Source organism: Aulostomus chinensis, chromosome 2 (genome assembly GCF_037954235.1).
Source record: "Aulostomus chinensis isolate RoL2024-O1b breed Wild chromosome 2, RoL_Achi_v1.0, whole genome shotgun sequence".
NCBI classification, from domain to species: Eukaryota; Metazoa; Chordata; class Actinopteri; order Syngnathiformes; family Aulostomidae; genus Aulostomus; species Aulostomus chinensis.
Genome location: NC_141321.1, coordinates 9,694,546 through 9,708,831, shown reverse-complemented (window position 1 = coordinate 9,708,831; position 14,286 = coordinate 9,694,546). Strand labels below are relative to the sequence as shown.

At 43.8% G+C, this 14,286-nt stretch overlaps 1 protein-coding gene across 2 annotated transcripts in view; it reads right to left on the bottom strand.

Moving 5' to 3' along the window:
* Window positions 1-1,113: 1,113 nt before the first annotated feature.
* Window positions 1,114-14,286, bottom strand: part of znf609b (zinc finger protein 609b) — an 83,736-nt gene continuing 70,563 nt past the window's right edge. The window contains exons 4-8 of one of the 2 annotated variants that reach the window (XM_086226659.1): window positions 11,863-11,950; window positions 6,685-8,986; window positions 6,211-6,577; window positions 4,876-5,250; window positions 1,114-3,990 (exon numbers count right to left, since the gene is read on the bottom strand). In XM_086226659.1, the coding sequence (XP_086082785.1) occupies window positions 3,947-3,990; window positions 4,876-5,250; window positions 6,211-6,577; window positions 6,685-8,986; window positions 11,863-11,950 (3,176 nt within the window). In that variant the 3' untranslated portion in view covers window positions 1,114-3,946. Of the gene's footprint in view, window positions 3,991-4,875; window positions 5,251-6,210; window positions 6,581-6,684; window positions 8,987-11,862; window positions 11,951-14,286 lie in introns of both variants that reach the window. The other variant, XM_086226650.1, reaches the window with a different exon arrangement.

Below are 14,286 nucleotides of genomic sequence, written 5' to 3'. Positions count from 1 at the left end.
GGAGTATATTTTGACACGAGGTAATGTGTTGTGGCTGTGTTGTCATGTTCTTCGTGATTATTGAGCGCTGTGGCAAAGACTTATTTTTGTAGGCAAACCAGGAAGTTAGCGTCTCAGTGGTTTCTCCTCTTGACCCCCAGCCAAAGAAATTTTTACATTGAAATTTGAATTACAGGAAATTAGCAGTGGAAAACAAATGTATGAGATTTACACCCGATTATAATCCTCATAAATGAACACAACTTTTATATTTGAAGCGTAAATGCAAAACATGCAGGAAGAAACCACACCACTGACACTTGGTTTCAATTTCCCCACGATTAGCTTAGCACTTTTTCTGCATGATTAATGTCCAACAGCCTCTTTAGCCTTGCAAATACACATTGAATTCTTTCATGAAACATTTAATGTTCGAGAACGAAACACGAGAATATCTTAAACTAGTGCTACCTTGTCTCGGGTATTTAATCCGCTCAGACGGGGGAGGCAGAGGTTCAACAATATCAACGATCCCACATCACCTGCATCCCCAGCAGCTCAGTGGGTGTTAAAGCGCAGTTGCTAATGGCTGGCGTTCACACTTCTTCGTCTGTTCTGTCTTTCAACCTCTCTCATCTGTACTGGGAATTCCCAACGAGCCTCGAGCACCTGAAAGCAGCGCTACAAACTAGCGAGGGTTCGCTGCACTCTGGTGAGCTTGGGGGTGGAATGAAGAGGCAGTATTTTGTTCACGTGTATTTGTGTGTGTCCGTGTCCAGTTGGAGTGTTAAACTAAACCTCTGCAGGCTGTCAGCAGTTTCACATCTGACATTCGGTACAGTTGTGATTGACTCTGGGTTCATCAGTCTCAACTCTTCTGGGTCCAAGTGTCACAGTTCACTCTCAACATTCTGATGTATTCCAGCATCAGCTATTCAAGTCGGACAACACTTGGAACACACGCACACACACACACACACACACACACACAGAGGAAAATGCTGTCAGGTTCTTGGGAGGTGCACAAACTGGGTCTGAAGCAAATGGCGTTTGCATAGTTGGGTTACAAAGGCGACGATTTCATTCATCAACGGAGCAGCAGCCAGGGAGCAGGCACCAGGAGAGATTGTCTCATAAAAAGATTTATTTTTTTCCAGCCCAAATTTACAAAGGCAAGTTACAGAGTATTGTATAAAAAGAACCATGGTAATGTACACTTTACACAAACTCCTGAAGGGAGGGAGAGAGAGGAGGAGGAGGAGGAGGAGAGGGGGGAGAGTTCTGAATTTCTTACACAGAAAGTAAATTGAAAAGACATTGTAAACATCCTTGCAAGCACCAGTGCTGGTGCTTTGGAGGGGTGGGTGGGTGGGGGGGCGGGGTCCTTGTGTGACAGTGGGCGGGTCAGGAAAGGACAAACGAGCAAGTGTCTCTGTGTTTTCACAGAAGAATTTTTCAACTAGGCACCAACTGAGACGACTGCTGGCCAATAAATATACTTCACCATGAAACAAATACAGTCCTGCAAAATACAAGAGCCAAGCACTTTCCAATATGTTGATAGCAAACATGACTTTTCTGGCTTTTCATACACTTTAGTATATAGGGTTTCCACGTGGCTAACATTACTACTCTCTGAGAGAACAAATGCACTTGTCACAACCATTGTCTGATAAAACTATATGAGCGCAGCCTGCTGGTACTAAAACCCACCGACTTTAAAGACAACATCACAGCTGCCTAGTTACCCTCACAGATTACGAATCAAACACCACCACATTCAGCTTATTCATGTTAGCCATTCTTCTTTATAATGCATTAAAAAAAATAAAATCTAAACTTGCAGAATTTGTGGGAAACTGGCAACCTTTTTACTTGGAATGTCCAAGAACCCCGAAATGAAGAGCTGTACAGCTAACACGGTGGGACATCCAAGACGTGAGATCTCATACACTACCATATGGGGGAGGGGAGGGGAGGGGAGGGGAGGGGGGGGGCACAAGGGAACGTGATATATGAATGTAAAACCAAAAACTATTCCATTTAATGACACCTCGGTCAACGTCCCGCTGAAATGATAATGCTGTAGAGGAACATGAAGACCCACGGGACATCCTGCACGGAGGACAGCACGTCCAGCTGAGCTCTCACCCAGAAACACGCCCTCTCAAATCAATGCAAATAGCACCCGAATGGAAATCCACTCACAACCCCTGAGCTATAAGAGATCTGAATAATTTAAAGTCGAGAGGGACCTCTGTTGGAACACGCCATGTTTACAGTTTTTGGGTCAATTTGAAGTTAACGTGAGCGGGTCACAAGAGTGGCACCATCAATGTGAAATCTAAAAGTCAAGAACGATGTGCATGTTTTCCACTGGCTCAGTGCCTCCTACTCCTTCAGTTGGGGTGGTGATGAAGGTCCCATTTCCCCCAGAGTCGACTCCTAACTTTTGCGTCAGGCTTGTGTCTCAGCGGTTCACTCTCTGCATCAGAGTGGGGTCCTGTTTGTTCTAGTCGAGCAGAAAGGTTTGCATCCTTTCTTGCTCTTTGCTTATGTTCAACATGCCACTCGGCTGACGTGGCGCCACGGGCAGCGACTGAACAAGTGAATGACGTCCAGGGTGTGATTCTGAAGCAAGCCGCAAGTGGGAAACCTAACTGAGACCAACGAACGTTATGGTGAAGCCACATCAGCAAGCGAAGCACCGAGCAACGACTGAAATGAAGCGTGACTGAATGGCTTAAATGTGGACAGTGAGGTCTGCAGCCAGAGTGTGTTGTGGTGCACTGAAAAAGTTGAGGTCAAGTGATTTAAGAAAAAAACAAACAAAAAAAAAGCCCACAAGACGCGACAGTAACTATCTGATCACATGATGTCAAGGCTGGATCTTGTGTGACACGGTCTCTGACGGTTGCGTGCTGGGATACATATAAACATTTATGAATGAAGGCTACACGTCTATATTACAGCAGAGAAGTTTCACATTGTTTACAGAACAAAACACAATCGTAAAGTTCATCACCAACCCCCCCAGCCACCCCACCCACCCACCCCATGAGTGTTGATGAAAGGGCCTCCATCGCTTGCTAATGCGGCTTCACAGTTGAGTGTGTGAGTGTAAAGACAAGTGAAGATGCACGAACACCAGCATTCCACATTAAAAGATGAACACAATGATCACTGGGCTAAAATAACAGACAGAAGCAAACATGAATCATTTTCCGTTGAGGTGTATGCGGTCCCTTCGCTAATACATGGTGACATCATCCCCGGAACAAGAACTGAGGCGTCAAAGAAGATGGGAAGTAACGATGACGATGGAGAAACAAAAACTTCAGTCTCAGGCTCTCAAGTCTCTGAAGAAAGCAGCTGTAGCCATATCCCCTCTCCCCGAGAAATATAGCCAAACGTTTGTCAAGTTAAGGATATATTGTTGCTTCCTGGCATACAATAAGCCACAGACAAAGCTGGAACCATCTCAACATGATTCACTGTTTGTCTTTAATTTAGTCTGACTCCCCTTTCCCATCAGCCACCCAACTCCCCCAAAACCCCTGCCAATTTCATTCTGCGTGTGACAAAAAAACAATGCAGTCAGAGAAAAACAAAACAAAAACAAAAACAACAACAAAATGACAAAAAAGCTTCTCAGGCAGTCCAATAGTCTCTTTTTGCATTGTATTTGTTGACAGTGCAAAGACTAGATAATCAGCGGGTTGGTGTTTCCTCTGCATGATGGGGCAGAGTGATGGCTTTGAACCTGGGTTATTTCAGTCCTGTTACAGTCCAAGGGTTGAGAATTTGGGGTTCATCAACGATGGGAGGAAAAAAACGAACAAAAAAAAAAAAAAAAAAAGACAATCCGCCAAGCCTTGAGGCGGAGGAACTAAAAATATAGATAGAAACACCATTCAACTGATGTCTAAAAGTAACACCTGGGAGATCCTCTTCTCATGTGAGCCAGTCACATGAATCTTTGCAGGGTTGAGGTGTGACGGTCAGGTTTCCCTGTGAACGGGAAATAAAACACTGTTTATTATCACTTTAGCCATTCATCTCCATTAAACAACAACAAAAAAAACCCTCTCACACAATTTTCTTGGCCTGCAAACTACAGATTATATTGTTCTAAAGTAATTTCACAACTCCTCCACTAGATGTCAGTGCAGGCTGCTAGGGTTTTCTGGTTTGGCAGCCTCCTTCCATGTCTCTATTATCAACACTGTGATCCTCTTGTCCTCAGAGGACCTACTTAGGATGGATGAGCTGAGGGGCTAAATGCTGCACTGCATATTGTTCTTGACTGCAGCAGAGTAAGAAGGGCTTTGTTTGGACAGCATTTTTGTGTGTGTGTGTGTTGTTTTTTACAGGTTGCTGCATCCGAGTCTGAAATATAAATGTTTAAGTGAGAGTGGAGCAATGTGTTCTTTTCGCTTAGAATCAAATAAACCCAGCACAAAGAAACAATGATCTGTTCTTACACAACACTGTACATCTGTGTCACCACTCATAACTAATGTGCCTTGATGTTTTTAGCTGGAGGTTCTGTGTGTGTTGTTGTGTTCAACACTGCGTCTACCACCTGCATTCGTCTGACTAGAAAACACTGCTGTCAGTTCACCTCTCGGAAGGCCCCAGCTAAGGGGGTCTTACCGGGTCTCACTTCCATCATGGTGTGTGTGTGTGTTGGGGGAAGGGGGGGGTTTCTTGTTGACGAGCTGATGTAGAGAACTATAGCTACCAGCTATCAGTGAGAATTTCCTATTTCACTTCTTACTTTAGATGATTGTCAATCGGTTGTCAGCCACAGTTTCACAGTGCATCTACTAACAGTGAATTGTACGGTGTGGGTTGTTTCTATACTGAAACATTTCTGGACTTTGATGGACTGACCTGTGGTGTAGGACAGGTCATATTGTCCTGAGAGCAGGGGGTATCCCAGGTGGTGGTGAGAGGGCATGATGCGCTGGGAGGGCGAGGAACGTGGCCGGTCCACGTCTCTTTCTCGCTCCCTTTCCCGCTCCCTTTCCCGATCTCCACCAGCTCCTCTGTCCTGCTCCCTCTCCCTGTCATGCGGTGGCTTGTCGCCTACTGTAGGAGATTTGCTTTTGTATTGGCTGGCGTGCTGGTGCAGGATATCCAGGGCTTTGGAGTCTGTAGTCATTTTGGTGACAGTAGGGCTAGCGCGAGATTTGTCACTGCCCTCCTCACCTCCGGCTATTTTACTGCCGTATGGAGAAAACGGGTAGCCTCCAGGTAGGTAAGAACCTAAAAATCAGGTTTATATATTAATACCAATGTCTCAAGTGGTTTTTCAATCACATCGATTGATCCCTGGATAATATATCTCTTTGTCCTCCAGGTGTGGTTCTATCTAGGCAATAGCAGTAACAGAGCCTAGAACAATCTCATTCAGGACTGGCTGCACTTACACGGATACGCTATGAAAGCTATGAACAGCATAGGAACCTGACCTGTTGGTGTGACTGAAACCCCTAGCATTTATTTACTGCTACACAAATTCAACCAGTTATATTTTTCACTTCTGCCAACTTTCTTTCATCCTCTAGTATACCTGGAAATGGGTCAAGTAGAAGTCGTTTGTTTTTTTTTTTTCTTCAAACAACTTAGAAGAAAAATCTACCTTTAGACCTGACCTATGTAACTTCCTTTCAAACGGCTGGACGCGAGTACCAGTAAGACTCTACATCTCATGAAGGCTTCTCACGCAGACATTGGTTAAGGCGTGCGTACAGCCCTACAAGTGCAACTAAGTGATCAGTATAAAGTCCAGCAGCTTCTCAATTTCATAAAATATTGACATTGCTGTGTCAAATTGCTGAAAATTCCATTAAACCCAATAAGAGTGCAAGATACAGTTTGGGTAGACATCTTGTCGTTGCACTGACAAATCTCTGACGCTACGTTTTTTTTTTTATGCTATCCTGCCTTTTAGTCAAATTGATATTGTAACATCCTAAACATAATTCCAGTCAACAAAAAATCACTGCTGTAAATACGTGGTCATGGTAGCCTGGCCAGTTTTGGTCTGAAATACTCAGGACTTAAACCAAGCTAAACATATGGGCCAGAAGCAAGTTCTACAATGGTTGTCAATCAAAACAGATCATTCTTTATAAGTGGCAAGCGGAGCCTTTTGCATTAAAAAAAAAAAAAAAAAGATCTATAAAAACCTTCCATACATTTAAAGGTGATGCCATGTCATACCTGGGTAGTTCTGCATCATAACTGAAGGCATGCCCCTGTATCCAGGGTGGTTGGGGTCATAACCTTGTCCATAGGGGTAACCATGCATGTAGGGCATGTAGCCCTGGTGCTGTGCTAGTGGTGAGGAGAACTGCAAATGGGGATTCGAACGAGAGTCTTTGCTCATGGCCCGGTGGTCCTCAGAATTTATTCTGGGATCAGTACTTTCTTTGCCGTCCTCCTTGGACCCACTTTGACTGTCCTTGGGTCTGGGCCTATCATCCTTTAATTTACGATCGCGTTCCCGTTCCCTGTCCCTTTCATCTTTCCATCGAGGTTGTTGTTGCTGGTGTTCCTCTTCCACTTGGGCCTTCTGGCTCTCAGGGTACTGCTGATGGTTGGAAAAATAATAATTTAGATTAAATAGATTAAAACACTCTTCTGACAGGTTCACAAGCATGTATTCTACCACAGGGATTCTAAAATAGCATTTACCTGTCTGTACCACATGGCCTGCTCCATTCCAGCCTGACCTCTTGACTCCAGTGCTTGCTTTGAGTCTTCTTTTCCATGGTGCCCCCCCTCTGTCAGCTTCATTTTTAGACCTTCAACTTGCTGGGACTTAGGGTCCTCCCCCTTCATGCTCCCCATGGATTTGGACGAAAGCTCAGACGGCGAGTCTCTGGACTTGCTTGAGGACTGTGGTGTTTTTCCAAGATCAGACTGACTTGGGGCTTTGGAGAGACTTGGTGGCATTGGGCTCTTTTGCTTCCAATCCTCCTTCATAGAAGCTTCTCGCTCTTTTATGGCTGCGTCAGACTTTTTCTCGGCAGCACGATGCTGTTCTGCCATCTGACGCTGTCGCTCCTCATACTGTTGTCGATAGGCTGGGTTGGTGTTCATCAAGTGGTTATGGTAGGCCTGGTCAGGATGGTATGCGTATGGGGGGACATATGTGTACTGGTTGTAGTAAAGAGGTTGCATGTACATATTGGATCGCTGTTGGATGACTGAGGGCTGTTGCTGCTGGGTAGGGGTACTGCTGTCAGGTTTTCGGTCCTCATGAACCTCAACCTTGACTTTTTCCTCACCCTGGTCCTGATCCTCATCTCTTTTGATCTTAACCTGACCTTCAGCCACTGGTGTGCCTGGATTGGGTCCACCAGGACTGGGATTGACATAATTGGGGGAGTAATATGTCTCATAGCCAGCATAGTATGGGGAATCTTTGTTGGGTGTCTGGTTTGGAAACAGTGCCTTTTTGACGCTTTCCCTAATGGCTTGGTCCTCTGTCCTGACTTTGACATTCTCTAGTTTCCCTTCGCCATCCTCACCAGCATCAGAGATGTCTGAATATGCTGGGCTGTGGGTTTTCACTGAGGAGTTGTCAGCACCATTCTGGTTCACCATGTGAAGTGGTGTAACAGGTTGTGGCATTCCACTGCCATCTATCCGACTGGCTACACCAATGGATGGGCTCGGCGCGTTATCAGAAAAACTGTAGATCTTATCAGCCTCGGCCTTGATGCTGGCCAAGCGACTTTGATGAGGGTCTGAGGAACCATTAAGAAGCCCTTCCCCCTTATTCCCTTGATCAGAAGGTTCAGAGTATGGCAGCTTTCCTTCTTCCAGCTTCCCTCCCTTTCCCGAAGGCTTGGGGCTGTCAGCCTCTTTTACTCCATCTTTTTTCTTCTTGTCTTTCTTCTTCTTGTCTTTGGAGCTACTTGAAGCAGTATCTCCAATGGCAGGGGGTTTAGACTGTGTGCCTTTCATTTGAGGACTTTTGGGGATTCCTTGAATCATTGGGGTAAGTCCTGGGGAGGAATTGGGGTTTCCTGGAGGAAAAGAGTACATCTGTTGGGATGCTGTAGAGCCAGGGCCCACAGGCCGTGGTGACTTCATATTTTTCTGTGCCATTTTATCAGCCTTTGTGCCAGTGTTAGCCTTTTTGGACTTGTCTGATCCTCTCTTTTCATCAATGCCGTCATTACTGGCCTCATCAGTGAGGCACGGCCCATCTTCACATCCATCCATTGGTGTACCTGTTTCAGGATCTGTCTCTGCAATTTTCTTTTTACTCTGCTTTGAACCAAACTTGCCAGGTGATGGAGAAGGACTTTGAGCATCAAAGTTCCTTCCTTTGGGAGTGACTGAACGTGCTGGAGACAAGCATCCTTTCTGAGAAATAGATGCTCCATTGCAGTTCCCGGGTTCAGGGTGAAGTGTTGAGTCCTCTCCATATTCACTGTCTACATCCAAATCCAACTTTAAATCATCATCATTGTGGGCACGGGCTTGGTGATACTTGAGACCATTGATGTGCTTGTACTTTTTGTTGCAGTTGGGGTGTGGGCAGTCAATAAGAACAGGGGAAGGGCAGCTACGATCAAGGGGAGGGGGAAGTGGCTCAGTCTTAATGGCAGGAATGAGGAGACCTGTTGGCCCCACCCCTCCACTGTTGGAGTTTGTCCGCATGCGTTTGTTGCCTTTGGTGTCCTCTGAGCTGGAATTGGGCTCCATGTCTGAAGCTGGTTTGGTCTTTCGTTTCCCAGCTGATGAGGGGCTGGCCTTGATGTCCTCTGTGTGGCTGTTGGGTGGAGTGCGGCGCTCTGATGGTGTCTGGCTGCCCCGTCGGCCCTTGCTGTTAGAAGCAGCACGTGTCTTGTTGTTAGTGGTGCCTTTGTTGTCCGATGAATTGCTGTTCTCATTGATGGGAGTGTTGCTATTCGGTCTCATTCGTTTCCCCCGACCACGGCCATTCCTCATCTCCAAATCACTAGTAGGGGATTCACAAAACCTATGAAGTGGAGAGAATTCCAAAAAAGGCAGAGTGAGTAGATTATTTTGAGCCAGAATTAATTTTCTGGAAATGTTGATACGCAAATTAATCTACTTATTAATTACAAAATTCCCATACAAATAAGAATTGAGGAGTATGGTTTAAAATATTTAAAAACTAAGGGTGGCAGGTAAGAATTCTTAGATGTGGTGGATCCTGATGTGGTGATTGTCAATCTATTAAAAATTGTCAAAATGCATTTAAAAAAGAAAAAATTAATAAGTGCTGTTGATGGAATAATGAAGCTGTAATTTAACTTTGGGGGCAGTGCGGCACCAAATCTATGGCTTAATCTTGCTGTTGATCCTCAAAGAGGCAGCAGTTGCACATTTTATTGACTTAATGTCTAAATATTTACCTTTTAATTCTCTCTGTAATAGTAATGGATATCGGAAATGCCCAAATCACATGACATCACTGCAACTTATACATTATTTTAAGACTGTCAACAGTCATTTATGATTTAAAAAAGGATCTTGTCAATTACTAACCAACTAAACTCAAAAATAAAACATTTAAAGTTGGTAAGCTATACATGAGGTTTGTGTACATTGCCATCATGCGGAAAACTAAGCACACATGAATGACATGTAAACATAGTTTAAAAAGACATCAGTTAACATTCCAGCGGATTTGTAATCAAAACATATGGTCGTTTAAATACTTAAAATAGCTGCTCGACCTCATCTCTCTGTATCAGTATTGTAATTATTTTTCTGTGGAGCAGTGAAGGTTAGCAGTCTGTGGCAAAGAGAAACGCTGGGCTGGTGACTCACAGCTTCCTCCACGAGTCTCCAAACAATTTCAACCTCAGCAGGGGGATGCGAGCACATCCGCAGTCTGACAGTGGTAGGAATTTAGACTCATTACAAGCTCAAGTTTATATTCAGCCCTTTCAATACTTTCTGAATTATTAATGGTCTGTCCCTAATGTAGTTGTGCCACTTCAAGACTATCTTCGTATGTCTTGTATACAGCCAGGCAAACCTCACCCACTGTGCAAACTTTTTACTGAACCTTTTTATTGTGAAATAGATAAAGCTTGTTTTCCATTAGTACTGCCTTAATCTTGACATTTGTCCCACCATCTATTCCCCATTACTGTTAAGAGGGCTCTGATTAGGACTTTTGTGGCTGACTGCTGGAACCTATATTGGCCTATACCATCGCGGAATCTATTTGAAGATTTCTTTTTCAACATGTAACATTTATTTATTCAACATATTATATCCCACAATGTTCTGGCGAAGTCATCAAAATGTTTCAGGAGGATGAATTATTTGGTTTGATAGCTCACTGGCCCATAATCTACCTTATGTCATTTGAATGGGATGTCTTTCCGACGAAATAACATTTTATTGCCAGTGCTTTGAAGTGTTTACTGAGCCTGGAGCCACAGGGTTTTCACCAGTGTGTTGCTCAGCAGGTTGAAGCATCAGAAAATCATAGTTCTACCTCATTTGTGCGCACTTTAATGATAGATATTAAAAAGCCCTTCTGTAAAAACCTTTGCCTGAAATGAAAAAAGAAATTTGAGTCTGGCTTTATCCCGAGTATTATGTGTGCATTTTAATTTCATATGTCATTTACATAATTCTAAATAAAACTTTAGAGAAGCTGTGATACAAAGGGAATTATCTGGTATGTGAGGGAATGTAAGCAACCAGCTGGGGAAGTTTCATGGTGATTTCTATCTCTCACCTGAAACACTGATCTAAGAAATTGCAGCTTTGCAACAGACAGTGTTATACAGTGTGGAGGAAAAGCTATCAGACCAATAATTGGATTCTGCAATCTGGCTTGTTGGAACAGCTTTCAATTTCCCCTACTCCCTCCTGGGAGATCAGCCTTTTGCCAATGAATCTGTTTCCTCAGGCTTGGAAAAAAAGCTCTTTCTATAGAGAGATTCCTAAACTGACATTAAGAAGACCCCTCGTTATGCCCGGCCTTGTTCGTTTACACTGAACCCAACAAAGGCACCATAATGCTGCTTGAGTGAGTGCTGGCATGCCAGCAGTCAGAGTCACGGTCTGGAACACAACAGTGTATAATGTGATGACGTGCCATTTCTCCCTTTTGATTCATCCACTGCTGCTGATTTAATGGCGCAACAATATCCTCCATTCTGTCTTTGGGTTTTATATTAAATGTGAGACAGAATAATGGTTTTAAAAAAAAAAAATCCTGCCCTGACCAGGCAGTTTAAAACTGGCTAAAGATTACTGACTTGGAGTTTCAGCTGCACTAAAGGCAAGTTGTTGCATAAGGCTGCACATCCTTGAGCTACAACAGCTGATTAATGCACGGAGAAGATCCATCAATGATTCATGTAACCATGAACTCACAGCCTTATTTTCAAGCTTGATGGATTGTTGTGTCCTGCACCTTTCTGAGGCTCAGCCCATATTGAGCTACAAGACACCGCAGCGATAATAACCAGGATGTCTACATGACAGCTCGTGGTGTCGAGTTCCAAGGATTCAAAGAGAATTCAAATTAGACGGCAGAAAATGGCTGTTGTGATGGATACAGTGTTCTCTGTCTGGGCTGCCAAGCATCTCCAATAAATCTTACTGAAACAAACATCTCTATGCTAAAGAGTCAACTTTTGGATCTGTTAAAACAAATAGTTCCTCAAGTTACTTTACAGAGATCAACTTGTTTTATATGGTTCTGTAACAGTGACAACTGTTTATCTTAATATAGTCTGAGCTTCCTCGGATACACGGCCAAGCTGAGATGTAACAGTGTCCTTGGTGCACAGTGAATTAAATCTAAGCTGTCCACCATTCGCAAATGAGAACACACAGGTAGAAACAGGGAGATGTACTCACCGAGGGGGGGCCCAGTCATGCCGTGTGCAGTCCAACAGGGTGCCCACATAGGTCTTGTTCCTCCAGGTAACATTGACCACCAGCATGCCTGCGAAAAAAGTTAAAAACTATTAAAATAATGAAAAGCATGTGGATTTCACAGTCTGCTTCCCAATGACAGAGAATGTCTCACAATTGAGATTGGCATTCAACTGTCCTCACTGCATGAGCTAGAGGAGGATTATGAATCAATGTATTGATCTTTGTTTAAGGGTCTCACATGCAAGAAAGTCAGATTCCTTTCATTTTCTTGGCACAGTCAGACAGAGCGGTCAAGCTGAGTGATATCTTCTAAATTACTTCCAACTCAACCAATTGCAGTCTGTACTGTTTGACCTGTGTGACAGAGGGTCTTAGAGCTGATCACACTGAGGTTGCTAGCACATTTCCCATTGAAATGAGCCAGCTCACAATGCGGGACATTTCCCTGAAGGAGAACGATGTGGAGGTTACTATTTTTTGCGGTCCTCTATCTTACTTCACAGCTCAGAGATGTACAACCTTGGTGAGAGTATGGATCTCCTACTGTAGCTTCTTAAAAACAAGTAAAAAAGCTCCTGAGTTTATCCAATTTAGTTTGAACACTTCCATTTAGCTGGCTGTAACAGCCTGTGCAAGAAAAGCTCCTTGACTTCACTGGCATTGCTGCAATCTGTCACACTTAGACGCTTCTGTGTTGCCATTTGGCGAGTGTGAATTTGGTAGCACTCAGCATGAGCTACACAATCTGACCTATTCTGAGGGTGATACCTGACCTCACATTTAAACTCTAAACTTAGTTCTAGGAGATCACACAATGCTCTGTGTCATATGTTTTTACTGTAAGTAACCAAATACGCTTCATCTGGCAGCAGTTTGTCAGCGAAATGTCACCATCAATAAGAGAGATCTGTATAAAATTACTGAACCAAAACCCTGTACACCTTGGTTTCTGCAACTGCTATCGCTACACTTCAAAATAGTGCAAGCTACTGCTGAAGGCTGTTTAAAATAGCATAGCTTTTTTCTAAAAGAATGTCAATTTGCAGGCTTTGAAAGTAAATCATCAGCCAAACGGCCTCAGGGGATTAGGAGCAGCCCTCAAGAGTGTATTGGCCCACCATCCCCCTCAATATGCATTGGTGACCTCAGCATGCCACTTCAGCACTGCACAGAAACTGGAGGCTGCAGTGAGCGAACTTATCTAATGGCACAGGAATGCTGGCTGGCAGCTTCCATCCCTCCGAGCATTTTATTAGCTTAGGAAACCTCTCTTGCTCACCCCATTTTCCCTCTCTCCTTCACCCTCACCCTCATTTCCTCTATTCAATGGTATAACTATTCCCGGCTTGCAATCTCCTTGCCTCCCACACACATCATAGTCACAGTTTAGACCTCATTTTTCTCCTCCTGCCTCTGGCATAAAGGCAGCAAGTGTAAAAGGCATTCATATATGTTTACCGAAACTGACTGACATTTGGCTATTCTTCCTTCACTCTATGGTCCGTAAACATGAGTGCTTGGTCAAGGTTGGATCCAGCTGAAAATGTCATTTGTGAGAGTATGAGGTAGTGGAGAGGTCCTCAAGTTCAGATTTCTGTCACATTAAAGAACTCAGACCTTTTCTAAAGCCCCTTCAACAGCCCGCCCCCGAGGCTCTCCAAACACTCCAGCACAAAATGGCTCTGGCAGCTGGTTGTGGCAGGATGTAAATCAAGGAAGGGCAAATGAATGACTAGCCTTTCATGATGGGCAGGATTTAGTCCTCCCTACTTTCTCCAGCCAGGGCTTTAGAAATGATAGGATGAGAAAGTGCAATGAGTGAGCACAAGAGGGATTTTAGGGTTACCAATACCAGAATTAATTAAAAAAGTGTAATGGAATACCTCATTTTTAGGTCTGGATTTTTGGAGATATATTTATTCATTGCTAACAGTTAAATAAGATGAGAATATTCTTTCATTCATGGCAAATAATAACCGTTCCAAAACGGTGTTCTATTCCTTTAAGAGTTATGGTGTTCAGACTTAAGAGTAGAAGACCGGTCATGTGTTTCACAACTTCAGTGACCGACATGATTCAAGTCCAAGTGCTGGCTCAAACAAAGTCCTTTTAGACAAGTCTCATTACTCAGAAGCCATCCTGGTAACACCCCAGGGTAGTTATTTCAGACTAACTGGCTCTTATCTAGATGGCTGAGGAGAGAGACTGTAGCTACTTCCTCACTGATATTCCACAACCATGCCTTTAGAAGGCCTACATTAACACTATTACCATCCCATAATAATACTATACAACAGGGCTTTTACTTTTGGGCCGTGGCCTGATCCTATTATATAGAAAAAGTAGGAAAATTATTATATTTTTCTCTACCCTGGGAGGGCAGGGCCTTTTTTTCTAATGAAA